Raw genomic sequence first — 23,473 nt, 5'->3', positions numbered from 1 at the left:
CTCCAGCTCCCACAATCCCAGCCTCTGTAGTGGCCATGTTGGCTGGGGATTTATGGAGAAAGGATGTCCAAAAGTAACATTTCCAGGCTCAGTTCAAAATCAAAGCAGCTGCATAGCCAGTCAGAAACACAACTTCTGCAAAACTGCCCTCTAAACATTGCCCTCTCAGATAAAGAATAAAGCATTCCAGTCCTGACTGGTGCACTTTGAATCCTGCTAGCACTGCACCAGTCAAATCTTATGAAAAAGTGACTCAGATTTTACACACACCCCATCAATAAAGAAAGAAATACGTGTGTGCATGTGTGTGTGTCCAGCCAAAAAAAACCCCACGAAAGCCTCCAGGAGAGGCAATTCACTTTTTAACTAGGTTCTGTGTCCGCTTTGAGGATAAGAAATGTCCCTGCCTCATTCCTGCATTGATTTATTTAAATGGCATAGAGGGCCAAAACAAGCGAAACATGGGTCAAATCCATGCTCCAGGGTGATTCTCTGGAGTAAAATGAGTACTCGTTTGCTCTGAGTCAGGCCAGAAACTCTGGAGAATCCTGAGCATGTGGACTGCATGCCAGTGTAGGGATAGGAGGAGCATCGGCCAGTGGGCAGAAGAGGTCAGGAGGCAGTGCCCTGGCCTGGATGATCTAACGACCTCTTCCCACCCAGCAATTCTAGCTCCCACCAGTGCACTGTCACTAGTTTGTGCAGTTCCTCCCGTACATACTGTGCTTTAACAGGACCAGGGCCAGGATGGGAGGGGGAGAGTGTGGACAGTGCTCCTGGTATCGTCCCATTTCAGTGCCAATTGTGAGGACAGTTCATTCTCTCTGAGGATCCAGCAGCCCAAACAGTAAGATGGGTTTTCCTGTCACTGTGGACATGGCCCCAAATTGCAGAGGCTCCCTGCACTGTTTAACATCCTGAATCCCCTGTTCTGTTTTCTCAAAACAGGAGCTAGACATCCAGCCATTTCTAGTTTGTTTCTCTTTTCCTTTGCCCTTCCTTTGTCATTTTTGGCAGTTCAGAGGGTCCACAGACAGAATATTGCCCCCCAGAGCTTCTTAATTTGTTTACACCTCCAGTTTAAATCTGCAGCCAATTGTACTATATAAATATAGCCAGGCTGTTATCGACTTTCCATTTGCCACGAGAACACTGGATTATTTGAGATTCTACTGTACTTCCTAAAAGGCTGGGTCAATGAATTACTAACCAGATGTGTTCCACTACATTTAAAAATTGTCAGCACATTTTATGTATAAAAATTAGACCTCTACTACATAATGAACCTATGGTGTGGAATTTTATTTTTCAGGGGCTAAGAAATAGCCAGTGTGGCACAGTGGTTTGAGTACTGGACTAAGACTCTCAAGAACCAGGGTTCAAATCCCAGCTCAGCCATAAAAACCCATTGATGACCTTGGGCAAGTCACACTCTCTCGGCCTCAGAAGATGGCCATAGCAAACCTCTTTTGAAGAAATTTGCCATGAAAACTCCATGATAGGTTCACCTATCACCTAACGACCTCTTCCCACCCAGCAATTCTAGCTCCCACCAGTGCACTGTCACTAGTTTGTGCAGACTTGAAAGCACACAACAACCAAGAAGTGGTTAGCAGAAGACTTTCCACAGAAGGCCTAAGACATATTTCTGAAGGAGACAAGAATTTAAAATATGCAGAGTACAAAGTCTCCTACTTCCCACAAGGAATCCTTCCACATACAGTCAGTTCCAATTTCTGTCAAAAGAGAAGGCACTGCCATCTTGACACCAGCTTGGATTGCTGAAACGCTGGTTACAACCACCAGTTCCTTTTGGTTTGATTTGCTTCCTCCTCTGCTTATCGGGAAAACTACTAAAACTGTGCTGGTGAATTCAGTAAAAGCATTTCCTGAAAACACTTAAGGAAGAAAAGTTGGCAAGCAGCTCCCCATAGTTACCAAGTTTGTTTTCCTAGTTCCATCAAAACAGGACAAAGTTCCCTCGCTCTCCAGCCTCACTTCTCTGCAAAGAAACAAGAGTTCTGATACAGAGAATCAATTAAAACATCATAGTAAACTATAGTTGGCTTATCTAGAATTTCATATGATGTGAGAACTGACAAACAGTAATTGCACTACCTTCAGAAGGCAATACAGAAGAAGTGCTGAGCAGATGAAGGTAAAACAGACAAGCTGACCTAAGCAAGGAATGGCCAAGATCTGAGGCTGATTTTCTGCATCCTTGACCCACAACCGGCTCTATAAACCCCTCGAAAACAAGATATGCATTGTTTTAAAGAAAAATCACCACTCTAGGAGACAAACCATTATATTCGCAGGAGGGCTTGAAGCCTGCACAAACAGCCCCAGGGATCACATGTGGCCCCTGGACAGCATGATTCCCACCCTATTATCTACAGTGAAACTTGGCTGAAAATTATTGTTGTTGTTGCTGTGTGCCTTTCAGTTATTTCCAACTTATGACGACCCTAAGAATATATGGTAACTGAAATCCATGGTTTGAGCTCTATCACAGCAGAACAAACTATAGCTTTGTTGGACATTTGTAAAGAGCCAGTGAAAGTCTGCACAGCGTACCTTAAGATGGCAAGCCTCAGTAAAGAGTCAAAGCACTGCCCTACTAAAGTGAAATAAGATCCTTAAATTAAGTAGTTCAACTACTGGCCTCTTAGGTATCCTTTTTACAGTTGCACCCAATCGTCCAAAAGATAGAATATTCACCCTATTTTCGTGATATGAGCTTCTGTTTGCCTCCCCCTACTGGAAACCTAGTTATAACATTAAGAGTCACTTTTAGGGGTTTGCTTTTCCCCTTAAAGTACACTGTGGACTTTGCCCTTTTTAACTTTATCGTTCCCATGTCAGCACTGCTATCGGCTAAACTGAATTCATTCTCTTTCTTTTTCTCTCCCTATCTCAATCCTAGCTTACACTAGAATGAACCCACAGGTCCTGCAGTCTTTCCCCACAATAGCAGATGGAAATATTTGGGAACTGTAATTAAGAAGTTCCACCTTTTAACTGGAAAGTGTTCACTGGAGAGAGGTTGTTCTGGCACTTCTCAATCTAGAATCTGTTTGCCTACTCAGTTACCCTGACTTAACTTCCACTCTGTTCTCATGTCTTTCATTCAAAGTATGGTGTGAAAGCAGCTTTCTCTGAGTACATATGTTGGACTACAAATCCCATCACCCCAACAACTGGGCATTACTGCTGTGGTTGGTGGGAGCTATAGTCCAACATTGCTGGAAGGCAATGGATTGGAGAAGGGTGCTATCATGAGAAACTGCAAACCTTGCTGTTTAATAATGTCATTTTGACAAAATGGTTATTTCAGTATTATGATTTATTTATTTATTTATTTATTTATTTATTTATTTATTTATTTCTATGACGCCTTTCTCCCCAGAGAGACCCAAGACGGCTCAGAGACATAACATTTAAAATCTCAATAAAATTCAAAACAATTAAAAACATTTACATCCAATACAAAATCACAAAAACATACAAAAGTTAAAAATAAACTAAAACCACCCTGCTATGCATTATATACCAAATGCCTGCCTGCATAAAAACATTTCTACTTGCCAGAAAAAAGCCAGCAGGGAGGGGGCCAGCCTAGCCTCCCAAGGAAGCGAGTTCCAGAGGGTTGGAGCCGCCACCGAGAAGGCTCTCTCTCACGTCCTCAACATGTGAGCCTGTGATCTTGGGGGGGATCAAGAGAAAGCCTGCTCCTAAAGATCTTACGGCTCTAGCAGGTTTATATGGGGAGAAATGGTCTCTCAAATAGTCTGGACCCAAGCCATGTAGGACTTTATAGGTCATGACCGGGACATTGAATTGTGCCCGGAAACAAATGGGTAGCCAGTGAAGTTGTTTTAACAATGCTCCCTATAATTGGCCCAGCATTCTAGTTGTGGCATTTTGGACTTGCTTAAGTTTCCAAACAGTTTCCAAAGGAAGCCCACGTAGAGTGCATTACAGTAGTCCAAACAGGATGTAATCATGGCATGTGTCACCATAGCCAGATGTTCATAGGAATACACAGAGAATGACCTGAGAAGCACTCAACATTTGTGGAGCGAAGCAAATGCAGCTCTGGCCAGTAATATGAATGGGAAATGACTGGAAAGCTCTGCATAATAGTGGAAGATTTATTTAACTTTATTCACTGTAGGATCATTTCCATTTCTAACCACAACTGGCTCAATAGACTGGATCACTGCTGCCATTCCTCAGCCATTCAAAGCTGGTAAGACGAACTGAGTTTTACAGTCCATCTATATCATATTCTTAACAAAATGTTGCTGAGCTGAATATTATATTCAAGGATAGCTGTATTGGCTATACAGCAAAATAAAACAAAATACAAAATCTACAAAAGAGCAAACTCTCTATTGGCCAACTAAAATACACAAAATACATAATGCAAGATTTGGAAGTTCCATTGGCTTCTTCATCATGTTAAAAATTATACAGGAGAAAAAAAGTGATGGTGTTGGGGCCACGTGCCTACATTTTGTATCAGATATTGTTTCTGTTGTAGTTCAGATGGTTTGGAGAGATCTCAATGCATGGAGAAGCCACTCCTCTCTTTACCATGTGGAGAATGAGACAAACAGGATATTGTCACCCTTTGAACATTCATTTATCCTAGGGTGAAAAACCTGTTGACCTCCAGCTATTGTAGAACTGCACCTCATAGCATCATTGCCTATGTTGACTCAGGGTGCAGGGAATTTCAATTCAACAACATCCGAAGGACTGTAAGATTCCTGCCCCTGAGCAGGCTTATTGTTTTATGTAAAAATCATGTTGGCTTTTTTCACCACAATCCCCTGACATTTTTATTTCATGTAAGTCTGTTACTTTATTGATATTCCCAGATGTTATCTAAAAAGGGGCACAACTTAAAATGTAACAAGATACCTTTAAAATAAAACTCTTTTTAAAAAGCAGACAGGGCACTTGAAGCAAAAAAAGCTACAAGTTGTTACTACTGTCTCCAAGACAGGGCTAGTCAAATTTCTTATTCTTCATAAGAGAAGCTGTCTCAACATGTCAAGGTATGCTATCAAGAAATGGGCAGCAATGAGGTTTTTTTTTTTATTTCCTGTAATATGACAAGTGTTTTTTGCCCCACATCATTTCAGTAATTTGTGCATGGCGCTTGTACACAAAACTAGGCTCTTTTGCTTTGTTAAGAAACACACACACTGAGAAAGCAAGCACAGAACAACAGACTTACTGATCAGAGAAAAAACATCCAATGCTTTTACTTGTAAAGTCCATGGAACAAGGAGGTATTTTGCATTCTGTTTGTGTTTTGCACAAAAACATTCAGCAATTTGCGCCCCAAAAAGTCTTGCAAATTAATATGAATACTGTCTTCAAAAATTAGGGGGAAATTCCCAACATCCTGCTCAACCAGGAAAGTAAAATTGTGATTTTTTTTTTAATGAATTAGGATTTATATCATTATCCCAAAGAAAGAGAACACAGTATTTTTGAACAAGGAGCAACAGAACTTACTTTGAGAACCTCTCCATAAGAGCAGAGGACTTGTTCTTGTTGACAAGGGACAACTCTTTGGCAGTGATCCTCAGAGAATGAGATGTCCATTGCCTTCTGTTAAATGGAGATGGTTCCATCTTGAAATGCTGCAGCAGCTAGAAAGGAAGAAAAAACACCAAACAAAAAAGGCTCATTTTAACACAGCACACTCCTCTCTCTCCCCACCTCCCTCTCCACAGTTTGCCTTCTGAAATTCTCCTCATTCCACTGACTCTAAATGACTGTAGTTGTCCACTTTCAAACTGAAGAAGAAGCATAAGAGTTTTCATGACAGATTCCTTTGAAGATCCTTGAAATGATCTTTAGTTTAAATGTTATGAAACCTAACCAGGGAAAGAAAAGCACTCTCACCTTACTGCCTAGATAATCTATAACACTCTTTTCGCCTGGTATAATTTATGATGTGGAAGTGTACGCATACTCCTTGGATTTCCCAGCACCAGCCACCATTCAGATAGTTCTCATGCTAGCTGTATATTGCCATCTCTGACATTTTTGTTGCAAAAGAAAGACCAAACACAAGGAAGATCAGATATCCCAGTTCAAGCTATTTTCAGTATCAGTATACAGCAATGGAATAAATTTAGCATAATTTCATTTGTGAATTTGGCTGCTTAGAGTTACTCTGCTGTAGTTGATGGATATTATAGTAAATAATAATGATGTGGATAGTGAATTCACAGTTAAGTTAAAAAACCACAAAACTTGAGACTGATCACTGAGCAGCACCCTTTATTCTATGTGGTTTTACCTTTCTTCCATTTTCTAAAGTATTACTGGCATCTTGACTTCTCTAAGTACAGCTTCCTAGCTTAATAACTAGCATCTGGTCAATCCAGCATGTCAAGTTACTCTATCCAGAAATGGGCAGCTCATTTTCCTAAGCCAGCTCCATCTGGAATTTTAAGGGGGAAATGCTCCACTACAGAGGGGCGTGTGTATATAGAAGAATGTTCTTTATCCTGAGATTTGTTTGGTTTTTTACCCATGCAGGTATATCTTAAAATGCAACCCTGCCTACAAAATTTCTTGCATTGCATGAAACACGTCAGTTATCTTGTCCCAGGGCTTAACTTTGGTTTCAAAATGCCAAGATCTAACAGTAGCAAGACCCTGTTCAAATGAAGTACTGGAACTGGTTTTTCTACTTGCTAACTTGGGAAAGTGACCCAGCCACAAAATCCAACTGGGAGGAAATTGCATGTGCATGCACACACGCACACACAGAGATGAAAAATGACAAGAGGGACAGACACTTCTTCTGTTCTTTAACATAATAGACATAGCTGCAACCAGGATTAAGCAGTCTTGAAGACACTACTGCGGCACAGATCCTCATGGAAAGGCATATAGACAACTGTATCAAAATAGCAAACGAAATCACCAAATCTCTATCAGCTCTGCTATGAAGTCATTTGGGGCAAAACTAGACCTCCCTGAATCAGTCACCTATATTTACTTCCATGTGCCCTGTTGCCATGCAGAGTGAACAGAGAGGGATTTGAAGAAAAGAGTTAGCACACCTCTTCACCTATGCATAACCTTTAACATCCAAACCTGATAACACTTGTTGTATGTGATAAAGGCAGACATACAGATAAAATTGGCAAGTAACTGTGGACAACTGTCGCAAATCTTGAACTCCTTCATATTTAACTTCATGTGTGCCAATCTTCTCTTTTCAATATTAGCACTCCATCCTGCTGCCCTACCCACAAATGTATTGATTTCTTTGTTACACTTGTACCCCACTTGTACCCCGCTCCAATAAGCTTAAAGTGTATACACGCCTCTCCTCCCCACTCTATGATCACAGCAACCCTGTGAAATAGGTCAAGCTAAGAGACAGTGACTGTGTGCCATTTGCCCACCAAGTGCCATCACTCAATGGGGACTAGAACTCAGATCTCCCAGTTCCCAGGCCAGCCAGTGGTAGCCAGTGGCTTCCATGACAGGACAGTGGGGCAGTAAATACATTCCAAGTTTAGTCTGAACATTAAAGGAGCTATCCAAGTTTATTTACTATATCCTACCCCACAAATATATTCAGAATAAAATCCAGAGTGAGTTCACTTGCACCCACCCACCACTGACATTAGAGCCCAGTCACCACTGAGTCTGACACATAAACCACTACACCATACTGGTTTACAAGTTTAACCACATCATTGCTGTTTGTATGAACAGGGCACTAATGACGAACTTCACTAGACTGCAAGAAGCAGAAACGCTCCTACTCCCTACACTGTATATTAATTATGTCCTTCTTCCCCTTGTTAAACTTTTATAAGTTTGTGAATATTTCAGGTGAGCTCCGCATTTTATTGCTTGAAAAGCTCACTAACTGCCAGCTGATGGCAGGTGAGTGGGGAAGAGGGAAGCAGAAGGAGAGACACAATGTACAATTTGGTACTTGGGAAACTTGGTGTTCTCGGAGGTCAGTTACCAGAACACATTGGCCTACACTGAAGACAAATGCACTGAGAGTGTGACAGGTTTTTCCTTACAAGCCTCATTTGAAAACAAAAAATGGTTCTGTTTTTATGCAGTAACTAGTTGAAGGAGTACAAAGAGCAATCAAGTATTATCAGATTGAGCTTCCCTAGGAAAAGTAAGACTGAGAACCACAGAATATCAACTGTTGCCCAGCAGCAAAGAAGACCACAGGTTTAAATGAGGCCTTGTGTAACCATACAAATACTCTACAAACACCTCATCAACAACCTAAAGAGTTTAAAATGAAGTCTGAACAAACACGATTTCCATCCCCTCCTCCTATTTCACAACAGATACCGAAATTACTAAATATGCTCTTGCTTGCTTTTTCATTATCTTTTCCAAATACCTATAGAGAGCCATGGTGTAGTGGTTTGATCACTAGACTAGAACTCTGCTCCAAAACACACTGCAGAAATAATCCAGTTTGAGACTGTTTTAACTGCCTTGGCTCAATTCCACGGAATTCTGGGAACTGTAGTTTGATGAGACATTTAGCCTTCTCTGTCAGAGAGCTCTGGTGCTACAATAAACTATATTTACCAGGACTCCCTACCACTGAGCCAGGGCAGTTAAAGTGGTCTCAAACTGGATGATTTCTGCCATGTGTTTTGGATCTTGGAAAACCAAGGTTCAAATCCCCACTTGGCCATAGAAACACATTTGAGCAAGTCACATTCTCTCAACCTCAGAGGAAGACATAGGCAAACCCACTCTGAACAAATCTCACCATGAAAACCCTGCAATAGGTCACCATAAATCAGAGATTACTGGAAGGCACACAACAACAATGAACTGCAACTAAAATACAGTGGAGCCTTGTTATACGCTGGGGTTTGGTTCCAAGATCTCCCGTTTATAACAAAATCTGTGTATGCTCAAGTCCCATTGAATATAATGACATAGCAAAATGGTCTCCCTTATAAAAAATGGAAAATCGAGGTTTGATAATTGAAATTTATACTTTTTTTGAACATTTTCAAACCATGTATGCTTGAATCCATGTATAAAAAATCCGTGTATAAGTAGGGCCAACTGTAGCAGCCAAATAACAAATTACTTGATTAAATCTATAGTTCACTTATCTACAACCCAACATCTTCTCAATGTACTGGACTACACATCACATCATCCCCAGCCGGTATGATCATAGTGAAGGTGTTGACAGTAATAATCTAAGATACCTGGAAAGTAGCAGTTTAAGGAGTGCTGCTATAATTTACACAGACAAGCTCCCAACTACATATTACTCGTTCATTCAGGGAGACAGAGAGCAGAATATATTTATTTGCAATACTAACCTATAGGGTCCCCTGACTTTCACTTTTAAAAAGTGACTAGCTCTGGCTACAGAACTGTGTCTCCAACGACTATGAAAACTCCATTTCTTTTTAAATGTCATGCTGAGAATTATTTCATTCATTTATTTTAACTAAGGTGGATTTCAGTGAAACAGGTTCCACTTAAGGGACTTCTAGGGTGCACCTGTACTGTAGAAATAATGCAGTTTGACACCATTTTAACTGCCTAGGCTCCATTGTACAGAATCCTGGGATTTGTAGTTTGGGGAGGCACAAGCACTCTTTGGCACTTTGACATCCTTGTAAAAACTTTATAAAACTACACTTCCAAGGATTCCCTAAGAATCCATAGGATGGGGCTACAGCACTTAAAGTGGTGTCAAACTGCATTATTTCTACAGTGTAGGTGCACCCCTAGACTTTGCTCACCTGTCTCCAGCTTTCTGGGGACACTTTCCACACTGACCTGCCTGTGCCCTGTGCAGAGTCCTCAGGATGTTTGCGGCACTCCCATTCTGTGCACACAGGGTACTAGCCAGCTGTCTTGGACAGAGCTGTGAACAACTCGGTTCTAAGCCTCAAGACATAAAACAGAGAAGGTGCCCTGGAACTAACTCCATCTGTCATTTCAAGGCAGGTTCCCTTTCTTATCACTTGACTGCCACTTTTACTGCTACCACTGCTCCTCATCTTCCTGCTAGGTGAGCCACTGACAAGAATCCTAGGCTGCTCACAGTTCCACCAGAACAAAATTTTCCAAGACCTATGAGGCTAGTGACTTTCTGTTTCCCATTTTTATCTTGACACACCCAATTCTGGATCAGTGCAGCAAAGGGATTTTTGCCAATGAGTTAATGTTTACACATGAACACTCATCTGCAGAGTAAACATTGCCCCATGTAGATCCCCATGACCCTCCCTGTGGAAACAGAAGCTTCACCGAAGGACAATGGTGGGCTATGAGAAGCCCAAAGCAGCTTTGGCTGAAGTAAGTAGTGCAGAATCTGATCCATAACTGGGAAAGCAGTCAACTTTCCTCAAGCCAAAGTCTTGAAATTCAATCCATGCAGCAAAAAGAATGCTAAGGAGGAGAAAAAAGAGAACAGACTGCCAACCTCCTCAGAAACAGAAGCAAAATGCAGGAAGACGCAGGATCTGTACTAGAACAGCCATTCATGACTGCCACTTTGCCAAAGCATAGCTTCTTCAACAAACATCTGCAGCAAAATTTACTCTGGCCTATTAACTAACGTTAGGAAAAACAGGATAAGAAAGATGGAAGACTTCCATGAGGCTTGACAATGTCCAGGAACTTTACTTTTTCTCAGGCTACAGCCATCTCCCCACTCCTAAAAAGAGTTTATAGCAAAAAAATAAAAATAAAAAAAATCTGCTCCTTACCTTAATGACAAAATTGCCTCCACAAGAACTATGCAAGCTTACAGAACAACAATACTATGAAGAATTGCTATTTCCTGCATCTGTAGCAACATGCATTGTGGGCAAGGGCATAGGCTTGTTCTTTTGCCAAAAGTACAAAGATTTTTATCTGTACTAGGCATTTCATAAGGTTGTTATTAATACCAATACAGAAAATAAGGTTGGACTGTAAGAGGAATCTGGGGCAAACGGCTTCTGAAAATTCAAGAGTTAAGAGAATTCAAGAGAACTAAGGACTTCAATATAGCATGTTGATGCATCACGTTACTCTATTAAATTATCATAAGTTCAGGGACAGGCTAAAGTAAATGGGTCCCTTTTCAACAGTTATAAAAGCCTGAAGCTTCTGCAAAAACACAGTCTGGAGATTCCAAGAGTATAACAGATTTGCATCAGAGTACTGACGATTCATGTAAAAGTGTTACTACATTGATCCTGAAGAAATGTTAACCCATGTTGTGCCTGTTCTCTGTAGAACTTTTCAAGCTGTGAGAGTTGAAAATATTGGTAGATTCTATAACCAAGATAGCTACAGTTGTCTCACAAACTCTGCTGTTCTTTTTTTTTAATTCCTAGAAGTAACTCTTACAAAATCTTAACATTATCCAATGAATTGCTCACATAGGTGTCCTTAGCATTTCTAAAATGCTCTTTCCTGGAAACTCCCTCAAGTGCTTATCAAGTATACTGCTAACCTCTGAAAGAGATAAAAAGAGTTTGTCGCCTAATATGGAACTGCCATGTAACCTTACTTTGGTTATTCATTCTTTGATAAGAGATTAACTTTCACTGATCACTGAAAGGCTACTCCAGAATGAGTACAGATTAAATGGCTGAAGATGCCCACTTACACTGCCAGTTCTACAGCATCCAACCAACATTCAACATTTGAAGTACAGCCGGCCCTCTGTATCCATGGAGTCTGCATTCATGGATTCTACTATCCACAGCTTGAAAATATTGTTGTTATTATGTACCTTCAAGTTCTTTTCAACTTATAGTTATTTCACGACCCTAAGGCAAACCTATCATGGAGTTTTCTTGGCAGGTTTCTTCAGAGAGGGTTTGCCATTTCTATCCTCCATCCCTCAAAAAATAAAATCCAAAAAGCAAACCTTGATTTTGCCATTTTATATAAGGGATTCCATTTTATTATACTATTGTATATAATAGGACTTGAGCATCCACATATTTTGGTATCCAAGACAGGGAGTCCTGGAACCAAACTCCAGCAGATTTAAGGATCCACCACAGCTTTCTTGGTCAAGATATACATCTTGTCCTTCTTTACATCCATCCACCAGCCACTTCCTTTCACTGAAACTATTTACTGGCCAATATATACCATTGCACATAGCCACCTGTTCATCTTGCTCATTTCTACTGCCAGGTTACTTTAGTAGAACCAACTTCACTACTTTGCTACTTCACAATCCTTCCGAGGAGTCTCTTCCCATCCATCTCTGGGCGGGCTGTTTGTTTGCTTGTGTGTTTGTTTGTTGCTCTCAGAGTGGCTTATAAACTGGTAATTAGACAGTTCCCTGCCCTCAGGTTTACAATCTAAAACCACGACACACAAGGAAAAGGGATAGCAGTAGGAAAAGGGATTAAATCCCTCCGAAGCTGAGCCAATGGTAGTTGGAATGGAGGGAGGGCCTTTCTTCTGCCTCTGGGCTAGGCATGGTGAAATACATCTTTAAGCTGCGCAGGGATGTCAGCAGGCAAATTCAATACTGCTTTAATTGTGTTTTTTTAAATCAAGCTTGTAATTCAATTAAGAGTGTGCATGTCTAATAACACTCCTAGAACAGAAGTGTGTTCTAGAACAGAACGTCTTAAACTAGAACAGAACTACAATGTAACCGGACAACTGTCCATTAGATTAGTAAGATGTTTTATGTTACTTGTCTTCAAAAGCTGTTCAGAATGTTCAACTGGTGCAAAATGCTTCAGCCAGACTATTGGTCAAGTCTAATTATGGGGAACTTATGCGAGTCACTGGCTACCTATCTGTTTCTAGGCACAATATAACTACAGTAGCCCCTTTGTATCTGCTAGTGTTTGGTTCCAGAACCACCACCACCCCCTGTGGATACCAAAATCCGTGGATGCTCAAGCCCCATTAAATACAATGGCAAAGTAAAATGGTGTGCCTTATATAAAATTGCAAAATGAAGGTTTACTTTTGGGAATTTATATATTCAAGCCATGATGGATGCTTGGATAACAAAATTCATGGATATGGAGGGCTGACTGTACTGGCTATGGCTTAAAAGGTCCTATAGTGGACCCTCCACATCCACTGGAGTTAGAGACACAGGACTCCCATGGAAGTGAAACAACACAATTTTAAAAAACCACTATTTTTTTTTTATTTGAGAGAACAACTCTCTAGGAATCTTTAGGTCTTTCAGGGCAATTCTATGGTCAAGATCTGCCAGATGTTGACCATAAAATTGTGCTAGAGGACATACAAATGCCTAAAGAAATGTTCTCTCTAGAAACTTCTAGGTCTTCCAGTGTGACTTGTGGTAGAAGTGGACAACAGAGTCATGCTGGAGGACGTAGAGATTCCTAGAGAGAACATATTAATCAAATCCGTGAATAATCAAATCCACAAAACTCAAGCCACAAATGTGGAGGTCCAACTGTATATGTTTCCTCCCTGGGCCCTGAAATCTTTGGGAGAGACCCTTCTCTCAGTCCCTCCATTCTCAGAAATATGCTTGGTAGCAAAATGAGTGAGGGCCTTCTTGGTGGCAGCTCCCAGGCTTTGGAACTCACTTCTATGGGAGATTAGGCTGCTCCCTTCTATGTTTTTCTCATGCTGACAAGCAAATATCTTTTAATATGGACCTTTCACTGTAAGGTAAAGAAGAGGTTAAATTATGTTTTAATATTATAGATTGTTGGGGTTTTTTTTAATTGTTTTGGGCTGCCTTAGCTTCCGATACAGGGAGAAAAAGAGCATATAAATCAAACATGTGTTGTCTGAACACTACTAGATTTGTACAATTATTATTATACTTTATTTATATCGTGCTGTAGATTTACAAAGGAGGATGTTAAAAAACGGGTACCTAAATTATCATTTAACTTAGAAAATCCAATATAAACTTCAATAAACTGAATAATCTCTACCCACAGAACAAGCAATTGAGCAATAAATTCTATGCAGTGATTAAATAAAATAGGTTTGACACTCTTCTAAAACTTTTGATCAGCCATAATTTTGCAATGTGGCAGGCAAAAATTCAGGTGCCAATGAATAGACAAATAAAAGCAGACCTCTTCCCCAACAAGGATATAATGCAAACAATAATAATTGTCGCTGTGTTTGTGAATGTGCTTTCAGGTCACCTGTTGATTTATGGCGACCCCATGAATTTTTCATACCTGTTACCTTTTCACCCTTGTCTTCTAGAGCTGAGTTTCCTTGGCATCCAATTTCCTCGCCCCTTGTGGGACTATACTGAGGAATATATTGAAGCTTCTCTGTTGTATTAATTTATTTAGCAACAAGAAATATTGCTCCAGTAAGGTATTAACTAAGGGATAACTATTTTCTCAAAGATACTACCTCTGGAAACATTTTAGGAGGGTGTTTACATCAGTAAGCAGAGGTGGTGGTTCGATGATAGTGGGGTTGGTGTATCTGTTCCAAGTTTTTGTCTGAATTGTAACAGAGCTATCCAAGATGCTGAATCTTTTTGGAGGAGGAGGTTGGATCTGGTTAAAGTTTCAACTAAAACCCAAAACAGATTCACCATCACACTGACATGGCAGCCACAAGCTATCACTTTTACAGGTTTAAAGATAAGCATCTTCAAGTGTGAAGTCAAAGGCTTTCATGACCGGCATCCATAGTTTTTTGTGGGTTTTTCAGGCTATGTGGCCATGTTCTAGCAGAGTTTCTTCCTGACATTTTGCCAGCATCTATGGCTGGCATCTTCAGAGAATGCTTGCCTGGAAAAGAGTTGGGTATATATGTACTGTAACCTGGGAAGGCAGGAGTGATTTGCATGTGTCTTGTTCTGTTGCTAATGGCAGGCCTCAGGGTGGGAGGGTCTGCACAAGAGGATTAGTGTCTGCTTGATTAATGCTCATTGTCTGCTGGGAAACCCCTGACCCTGGGAGATTTCTCATTTGTATTTGTTGAGTCTTTATCTTGCAAATGAGTCTTTCTCTATACAAATGAGAAATCTCCCAGGGTCAGGGGTTTCCCAGTAGACAATGAGCACTAATTAAGCAGACATTAATCCTCTTGTGCAGACCCTTACACCCTGAGGACTGTCAGTAGCAACAAACAATATACATGCAAATCACTCCTGCCTTTCCAGGTCATACAATATATATAGCCAAGGCCTTTCCAGGCAAACATTCTCTGAAGATGCCAGCCACAGATGCTGGCGAAATGTCAGGAAGAAACTCTGCTAGAACATGGCCACATAGCCCGAAAAACCCACAAAAAACATGTTTTTCCTGATAAGCACAGTTTTGCTTTTTATTTTCATACAGAATACTATTTTCTTTTCCATAAAAATAAACCTACGTCACATTTTAACCCATGTGCATGCTCAATGGTGAGCATGTACATATGCATATCTTTCCTTCCCTTGATATTGTCAAAGGCTCTATTCACAGTGATGGTATTTTCTGATACAATATTTTTAAAATTCTTTCTTTTATGCCACCATGTGTCCAACTCAGGCAGGCATAAAATGCACCCAAATCCAGATATATTCAAACAGAGGCCTGCCAAAAATCTCCCAGTTGTGAGCCTTGCAACTACTGTATGAACTACAACTATGCAAGCCATCAGCTTCACTTAATTATTTCTAAATACCTCAAATATGACAACACACCTCAAATATACCATGGTTGCTATTCTCAACTTCCATTTTTAAGGTATTTGTAAAGAAACTGATAAAGAGAAAATCAGAAAATATGCAACCCTGTGGTATGTCAAAATGGTCAGCTAAGAGGCCCACCTCTTAAGACAGGTGACTAGATGTCTGTAGTTATTCCAGTGTTCTAAGATTCACTCCTTTGACCATTCCTCACCTCCTCACAAGTTATCTAAAAGTAGTGAGAAAAGAAAGCAACAATCAGAACTTGAAATTACAAAAATATGAAAGTTTAAATACACACACACACACCACTACCTCTGTCCACCAAGTGCACCTAGTAGGTAGGTAGTGTACCACAGTTCTTCTCTTTAAATGAGAGTTGTGTGATCTTTAGAGACTTGAAAGCCTCATTCTATCTTTCATGCAAAATTTCAAACGGCTGTGTTGTGCAAAGTGAAAATTTATAACTTTGTGCAATATCTGCTAACCCCAGACAGAATGGTGGTGATTAAAAAAAACAGAAAGCTTTCAAGCTAATCAAAAGACAGTAATAGACACTTGCTTTTAAGACTTGGCAAGACAGCTAATAAGAGACTGAATCGGGAGGCTCATATTCAAATACAAGGAGGTCATTTAACACCCTATATAAAGAGTTTCTTGTTTCCAAGAGTAACGTTTATGGCACAAGGGATGGACATCTGCAATAGTACAATTACCTGCTTTTGTCACTGACAGGCTCCGACTCTTTGCTGGCTAGCTACCATGTTCAGTGCCAGGGTACCCATGAGGAAGGAGCTCCTAATTAAGCATCGCCAGAATAGTTAAGCTGAATATCTCCTTCAAAAACTGCCTTTACAGACCCAATTTCTTGGATAAATAATTAAAAACTGTCATAATTAACCCCTGGACATTTCCAGTTCAGGAATAATACTACAACTTTAGACCAAATGTGGGGGAGAAAGCTATAACGCAGAGTATAATGAAGCATACACCTCGGCAAAAAGCCACGCTCAATGCTAGCTCTTTAGCACAGGCACCTTTATAATTTCTTGGAGATTACATATCATTATGTATTTGCTGTATTGCACTGGATGATTTATTACAGGATGGAGATGCTGCCCTTTTCCTTGTCACAATTTACCTATTCACAACCTGGCCACACTTCATTTCCACTAGATGTAAGTCACTCACTTGGTGGGCAGCCAACTTGTGTCCATTGCTCCATTATTTTTTCTGTCCTAAAATTGTGGCAAAACTTGGGAAACCCTTTCTCCCCCTAGTATAACTCCCAGAATCCCCCAGTCAGCAGAGTCATGGGCCATACTGGCTAGGAGTTGAGGTGAGATGAAATCCCCAAACATTTTCCAAGTTTGGCTGCGGGTCTGTCTGCTTGTCTGTCTGCGTACCAGAAGTACTCAGTACCACCAAAACAAAACTAAAACCATCCAAGCCAAGCAGGACAGACAGGAGGGGTGGTTGGCATGATTTCTTATTTTTCTTGTGACTGTTATGTGAAATCGAACTAGGAGACATTTCTACACAATGGGTTTATTAACAAAATTGAGCTCTCAAACACCACCACCCCAACCAATCCTGAGTTTGCCCTCCCCAAAGGTTTCCCAAGCACCTGCTCAGTGTATCCTAATATGTCAGTCTGCAAGCAAGCAACCAAGCAAGCAAATGGCTGTATAGGGAAAGCCAGATCAGAAAACCAAGGTATGCAGTGGCCAGGCGTATTTTGGCAGACATCCCTGACTCACTGTTGAGAGACAGTTTTTTATTTGTTATTGCACAAGTGTGCAGCAGGTAGAGTCTGTTCTAGAAAAGAGCACTAACAAGCAGCAGCATATTGCTTTGCTTTTTTTGTTTTAATTTTTCCCAAAGATTCAACATTCATAGAAGGGCTCTGGGAGTGATCGAGGGTGACAGAGAAAGACTCACACTCATTTTAAGAAATTTTTTTCAAAAGATTTTCCCAGTTTGCTTGAGCAGTATGTTATTGCTAGAGCAAAAAAGCATGAGCAATCAAATTGTGTTGGTCAGATCCCTGCCCCAGTCCTCTGAATAGTTACTTGCTTCTCAAGACTACTGTACCTATTATGCCTTCTGGTTTTATTTCATTTGTTAAAATATTTATATCCATCCCTACATTTGAGGATTTCAGGACAACGTACAGTGGGCTTTTCCACTCCAAGGGGATTTGGTTTTGTGGGGCCCGCAGGTGAAAAAAAATCAGGAGCGCAACCTCATTTTAATCAAAGGGCCCACAAGAAAGTGCTGATGTTGGCTAATATGGGTCACGGTGATCCACAGGAGCTCCAATCTGCAGGTGCCAATATAGCAATCTGATATGGCAGTCCCACTGTACAATAAAAATCAATTTAAAGATGTTTAAAACAACACCAATAATTTAAAAAGAATCAAATCACATTAAACCCATATAATATTTAAAAAAGACAATTTTGAAACTGTTTAACCCAGAGAAAAATAATTTCAACAATAACAGATACACAAATTAGGCCCTGATGGCTTTAACAAAAGCCATGTTTTGATGGTACAAGAATGACAACAACATCGGTGCCAATTAAGTCTCTAAGGAGAGAGTAATCCATAGTTAGGGTGCTGTCTCTCAGGTACTCTCACAGTATATTGCCTACCTTGATGGGAGACAGAAGAGGGCCCCTCCAATTGACTTCAGTTGTCAGGCAGGAATATAGAGGGAGAGACCCTCCTTCAAGTACTGAAGTCACAAGATGTTTTACTTAATCTGTTTACTGACCTCAGTATAGTTATTCTATGCAATGAACTGCTGCTGAAATAGAAAAATGTGAATGGAAAGGAGCACTCTTCCATAGCCTTGTATGGCTCAGACACTCTAAGCCATCAGCTCTCCATTCATAACCTAAAAGTTACTTGCTTCTCAGAATTATTCTGCCAACTACTTACTTGGTGTATGCGCCTTCATGTTGCCTATCAGCTTAGACTTCACTCATTGTGATTCCTGCCTCTACTGAGACATGGTTACTCCCTCTACCTCACCAACCACTGGCATGCACATTTGATGAAATGCGCAGATGTGTGTGTACACTTTATGCATGCACTTTTCTTAAACATGATGTGAAGACATTTTATTGAATGGCCTTGGGCAGATCACTAGTTTTCAGTGTAGCCTAAACTACTGCAAATGCCAAAGTCAAAATTGAAAACAAGAGATAAAAATCCACAACATGTCCCAAATCCTTGAGATCTGCCACCGCTAGGGTTCATAATCTATCCCTTCTGCACAAACTGGCAATTTTTTTATAGATTAAATATTCTCAAAAACCCAAGGCCAGTCATTCTTACCAAGACAGGAACACATCAATAACAAACACAAGGATGGGCAAGAAGGGGAAAGAAGAGACAGCATGGTATTTAGCAGCAATTGTTAATGTTATACTAAAGCTGGCAAAAACTGAGAAGGTATGTCAGAAGTTTCAAACTAGTCACCTATGGTAAAACCCATTACATGCCTGTATCACTAAGTACTAATTAGGGCACATGCAAGACTTCAGGCCAGATATAATATTTAAATGCCCTGACAAGAGCACATGGGTATGATAACACAAGACAGCCAAATACTCATATTGCCTTCTGGAGAAGCGGTGAAGGGTGATACATGCCCAAATTATGCAGCTCTGATCCAAATATTTCTCAATATTTCTCAGAAAAGATAAAGGCTACAATTTCAACATTCCTTTTTCTCACCCTGCTTCGTTTAGGAATAGACGATAGTTAATATAGTTAGTTTAAAAGTTTCCTTTCCCCAATCCACCACATTTTAAACATATGCAGGGCATGTTGTGAGCAAATGAGAGGTGTACCTTGCCCTTAGCTATTTGCAGGAGGTCTGTTCAATATTACACAGGATGCCAGGGAACCAAAGGGCCATGAAGATAATCGGTTACTTCTAACTTCTTAGGAGCCCTTTTGCTACACACACTAATCCTTTAAAGAAAACCTCAAAGGAGGAATCATTAGCGCTCTCTCTCTCTCTCTCTCTCTCTATATATATATATATATATATATATATGGAGGTTTCTTAACCCACCCGTATAAATACAGATAAAAGGGAAGTTATGATTTACATAGTACTATAATTACTTATGAAATGTAAAGGCAGATTCTTGTAAATCATGACCAAATATCACCACCCTAGAAACTTTCTGTTTACAGGTGAGAAGATTTCTACCCTGGGCATCATCAGTCACTCCTCATTTGCACTTTGCACCTAAGAGAGATGTCCAACACTAAGGTCGAGAGGTAAGTCAAGGACAGAAAGTGGCAGGAAGAGATTTTGGACAAACCTTGATTAATCTTTACTGGCACACCTAAGCACTTTAATGAGTGGCAGAATAGCCATCACATAAGTCCCATGGGCAAGTTTACAAGTATATTTAGGTAGTTTTCCCCTCCCCCCCCCCTTTAACCTTCCCAAGGGCTGAAACAACTCAGTCCAACCTGGAAATACCCACAAATATGTAGAGTCAACCACTTCTCCCTATCTTCATTATATGGGGAATTGGTCATCAGAACTAACTTGCTTTTTAACTTGCTTTCTTGCAAATAAGCAAAACTAACCTGCTGTCTAACCAGTAAGCAAAACTAACCTGTTGTCACAGAAAATTCATAGCAATTACTTCCATCACCTTCAGCAAAGGAGCAATCATTGCACCACCAAATGAACTTGGTGGCTGTACCAGCCTAACAAGCAGATGGCCTTGGGCCATACCAAGCCTACAAAAGAATATGTAAAAGCCTGGCTCACACCTTAGGTAACAGAAGGTTCTACCATACCATGGATTATTAAAGACAAATACAATGGGTCCTTGGTATCCACTGGGGTTTGGTTCCACCACACACACCCTGTGGATACCAAAATCTGTGGCTGTTCAATTCCTGTTAAATATAATGGCATAATAAAATTGTGCCACTTATATAAAATGGGAAAATCAAGTGTTGCTTTTTTGGAATTTATATTTTTTTGAATATTTCCAAGTTTTGGATGCTTGAATCCGTGGATAAAAATGTACATAGGTCCTAGAGCAAATCAAGCCTGATCTCTCTCTAGAAGCCAACATGCTGAGAATGAGCCTGTCATACTTCAGACAGATCAGGAGAAGACACAACTCCCTAGAAAATACATGAAAGATTGATGGCAGCAAGAAAAGAGGAAGAACACATTCCAAATGGATAGACTCAACCAAGAAAGCCATACTCCCGAGTCTGCAAGATTTGAGTAGAGTGGTTGAGGACAAGGGGTCTTGAGGGTATCTCATTTACAGGGTCCCCATGAGCTGAAGTCAACTTGACAGGAGTTAACAACAAACTCTGGACGACTGCATAGAAAGAGCCAGCCTGCATTCAAGAAAGAGTGAACAGCCAGTCGAACCTAGCATTCCCTCTCCCATATTTAAAAGTCAAAATATGTTTGGTGGACCTAAGTACACACCACGCTGCACCAAAATATAGTGCAAAATATGAACAGAGATTCCAGGACCAAATCTGGATCTTGGTTTGGGAGTCCTGGCCTCAGATTAGGGTCCTCTCTTTAAACTGCTAGCTTGGCACAAGGCAAGAAATATGGAGGAAATGTCACTTATGGGGACAGTGTCATGACCCTGTCTATCCCTCTGTGTCATCTCCTGTATCTTCAGAAGAGACAGGAAAGCATATCTTGCAGTTTCACCAAGGATCCCACAGAACTGATCAGTGTGATTATTATATTATACTGTAGGATAAACTCATCTTCTTGACACACTGCTCCCAAGACCACAACACCCATATGTATCCTCCATAGAGAATGGTACAGATATCACACAAACTCATCATTACCCAGCATCAGTGACTGTACACAAACCATTTCAAACCATGCCAGAATTTTAAGAAGCTGTAATCTTTAACACACCAGAAATCCAGAAAATTGATCTCACTCCAATGGGGGGGGGGGGGGAACAACCCCAAATGTACCAACCCCAGATGCACATGCAAACATTAGGCACAGCTTCCTAAGATTTCCAACCTTTGCACCTTGTGATCCACTAACAAAATGTCACAATCCATTCATTCTTGCTGCTTCTCAGCACTTGTAAAGTCAAATCACAATAGCAGCCTCTCCCTTAGATGCTGCCATGGGGCGATCAATACATCATATTGATGATTTATCAAGTGGCACTTGCCACGTGACAACTATCCAGTTTTTTTATTGTTTAAAAAATCCTAACTCTTTTTTGGTGGTTTTCTTTATCTTTGAAGTAGGGCTGACTTTCTCAGACAAGTCCCATGGGGAGGGGAAAGGAGATGGCCTTTCTGTCTTCCTAGGGTGACCAGACAAATCCTCCTTTCCCAGGACGTGTCCTACATTCCAACCTTCTGTCCAGGAAGAAGTCCAAAGCGCCCTCCATTTTGAGCCTAAGAAGCTTTAATTTATATTTCTATGACTGTTTTTAGCTTTTTCTTTTGGAATGTCTGGCATTTTTCTGGAATGCCTTACATTTTACGGTGCCTTGTCCTCCTTTGCAGTTAGGACATCTGGGCAGCGCCCTGTCTTTTCCACCTGGTGAGCGAAATGCCTCTCCTCCATTAAAAAATGAAGGCTACATCCTTCCCCACACAAGTAGTGGTTTGAGAATTGGCCTATGACTGTAGAGACCAGGGTTCGAATCCCATAGCTTGGCCATTAAACCTACGGGGTGACCCTCGATAAGCCACACCCTGTCAGCCTCAGAGGGGACCAGGGTTCGAATCCCATAGCTCTGCCATTAAACCTATTGGGGGCAAGTCACACTCTCTCAGCCTCAGAGGGGACCAGGGTTCGAATCCCATAGCTCTGCCATTAAACCTATTGGGGGCAAGTCACACTCTCTCAGCCTCAGAGGGGACCAGGGTTCGAATCCCATAGCTCTGCCATCAAACCTATTAGGGGCAACCCACACTCTCTCAGCCTCAGAGGGGACCAGGGTTCGAATCCCACAGCTCTGCCATTAAACCTATTGGGGGCAAGTCACACTCTCTCAGCCTCAGAGGATGGCAATGGCAAACCCCCTCTGAAGAAATCTTGCCAAGGAAACCCCATGAGAGGTTCACAATAAGTAGGAAAGGACTTGAAGACGAACAACAACAAACATCATCAACAACAAATATCAACAAGACCTCCCCACAGAGAGGGTGAAGGTGTGCCATAGTGCTGCCTCCTGGCTCAGGATCAGGGCTCCCCAGCCGACCCCTGGGCAGCATCCAGCCCCAGGGACCTACCTGCCTGCCTCCACCTTGGCTCAGCCTCTCTCTGCAAAACAACGCACCTGTCGCCTTCGCTGCAGAGAGCAGGCGGCGTAGCCACGCCCCCTTCTGGAACCCGATCCCCTTGTTCCCGCCCACAACCCTCGGCCACGCCCCCTTCTCACTGCCTTCAACTCAAGACCCTCTTCGAGCGGCTTTGCGCATGCGCCCCGACACCGACTCGAGAGTGTGGATAAGCAAAACAACCGCAACCTTGTCTGCCTCCTGTCAGCGGGAGTGCGCATGCGTGGCATTCCTCTCGAGCCAAAGTCGCCCAACTAGGCGCCTGAGGGGAAGAAGTGTGTGGCAAGGAAGGCTTAGCCTCACAGTTGTGTTCACACTCAGTATATCCTCCACAAGCCACAAAACGGAGGCCCAAAACACACTGCAGAAATAACCCAGTTTGAGACCGCTTTAACTGTCCTGGCTCAATGCTAGGGAATCCTGGGAATGAGACATTGAACTTTCCCTGTCAGAGAGAGCTCTGGTGCCACA

General features: G+C 41.3%; 1 protein-coding gene across 4 annotated transcripts in view; it reads right to left on the bottom strand.

The window, feature by feature from the left end:
* LIMA1 (LIM domain and actin binding 1) overlaps positions 1-23,022 on the bottom strand; it is an 80,137-nt gene extending 57,115 nt beyond the window's left edge. The window contains exons 1-3 of one of the 4 annotated variants that reach the window (XM_089478834.1): positions 22,955-23,022; positions 15,803-15,890; positions 5,533-5,669 (exon numbers count right to left, since the gene is read on the bottom strand). In XM_089478834.1, the coding sequence (XP_089334960.1) occupies positions 5,533-5,651 (119 nt within the window). In that variant the 5' untranslated portion in view covers positions 5,652-5,669; positions 15,803-15,890; positions 22,955-23,022. The remainder of the gene's footprint in view (positions 1-5,532; positions 5,670-15,802; positions 15,891-22,954) is intronic. The other 3 variants (XM_089478851.1, XM_089478861.1, XM_089478843.1) reach the window with 3 other exon arrangements.
* Positions 23,023-23,473: the final 451 nt, after the last annotated feature.

The sequence above is a fragment of the Sceloporus occidentalis genome, unplaced genomic scaffold, assembly GCF_023333645.1.
Source record: "Sceloporus occidentalis isolate IW3139 unplaced genomic scaffold, rSceOcc1.0.p SCAF_1, whole genome shotgun sequence".
Taxonomy (NCBI): Eukaryota; Metazoa; Chordata; class Lepidosauria; order Squamata; family Phrynosomatidae; genus Sceloporus; species Sceloporus occidentalis.
Note: the sequence above shows the minus strand (reverse complement) of the source record. Positions and strands in the feature narration are given on the sequence as shown.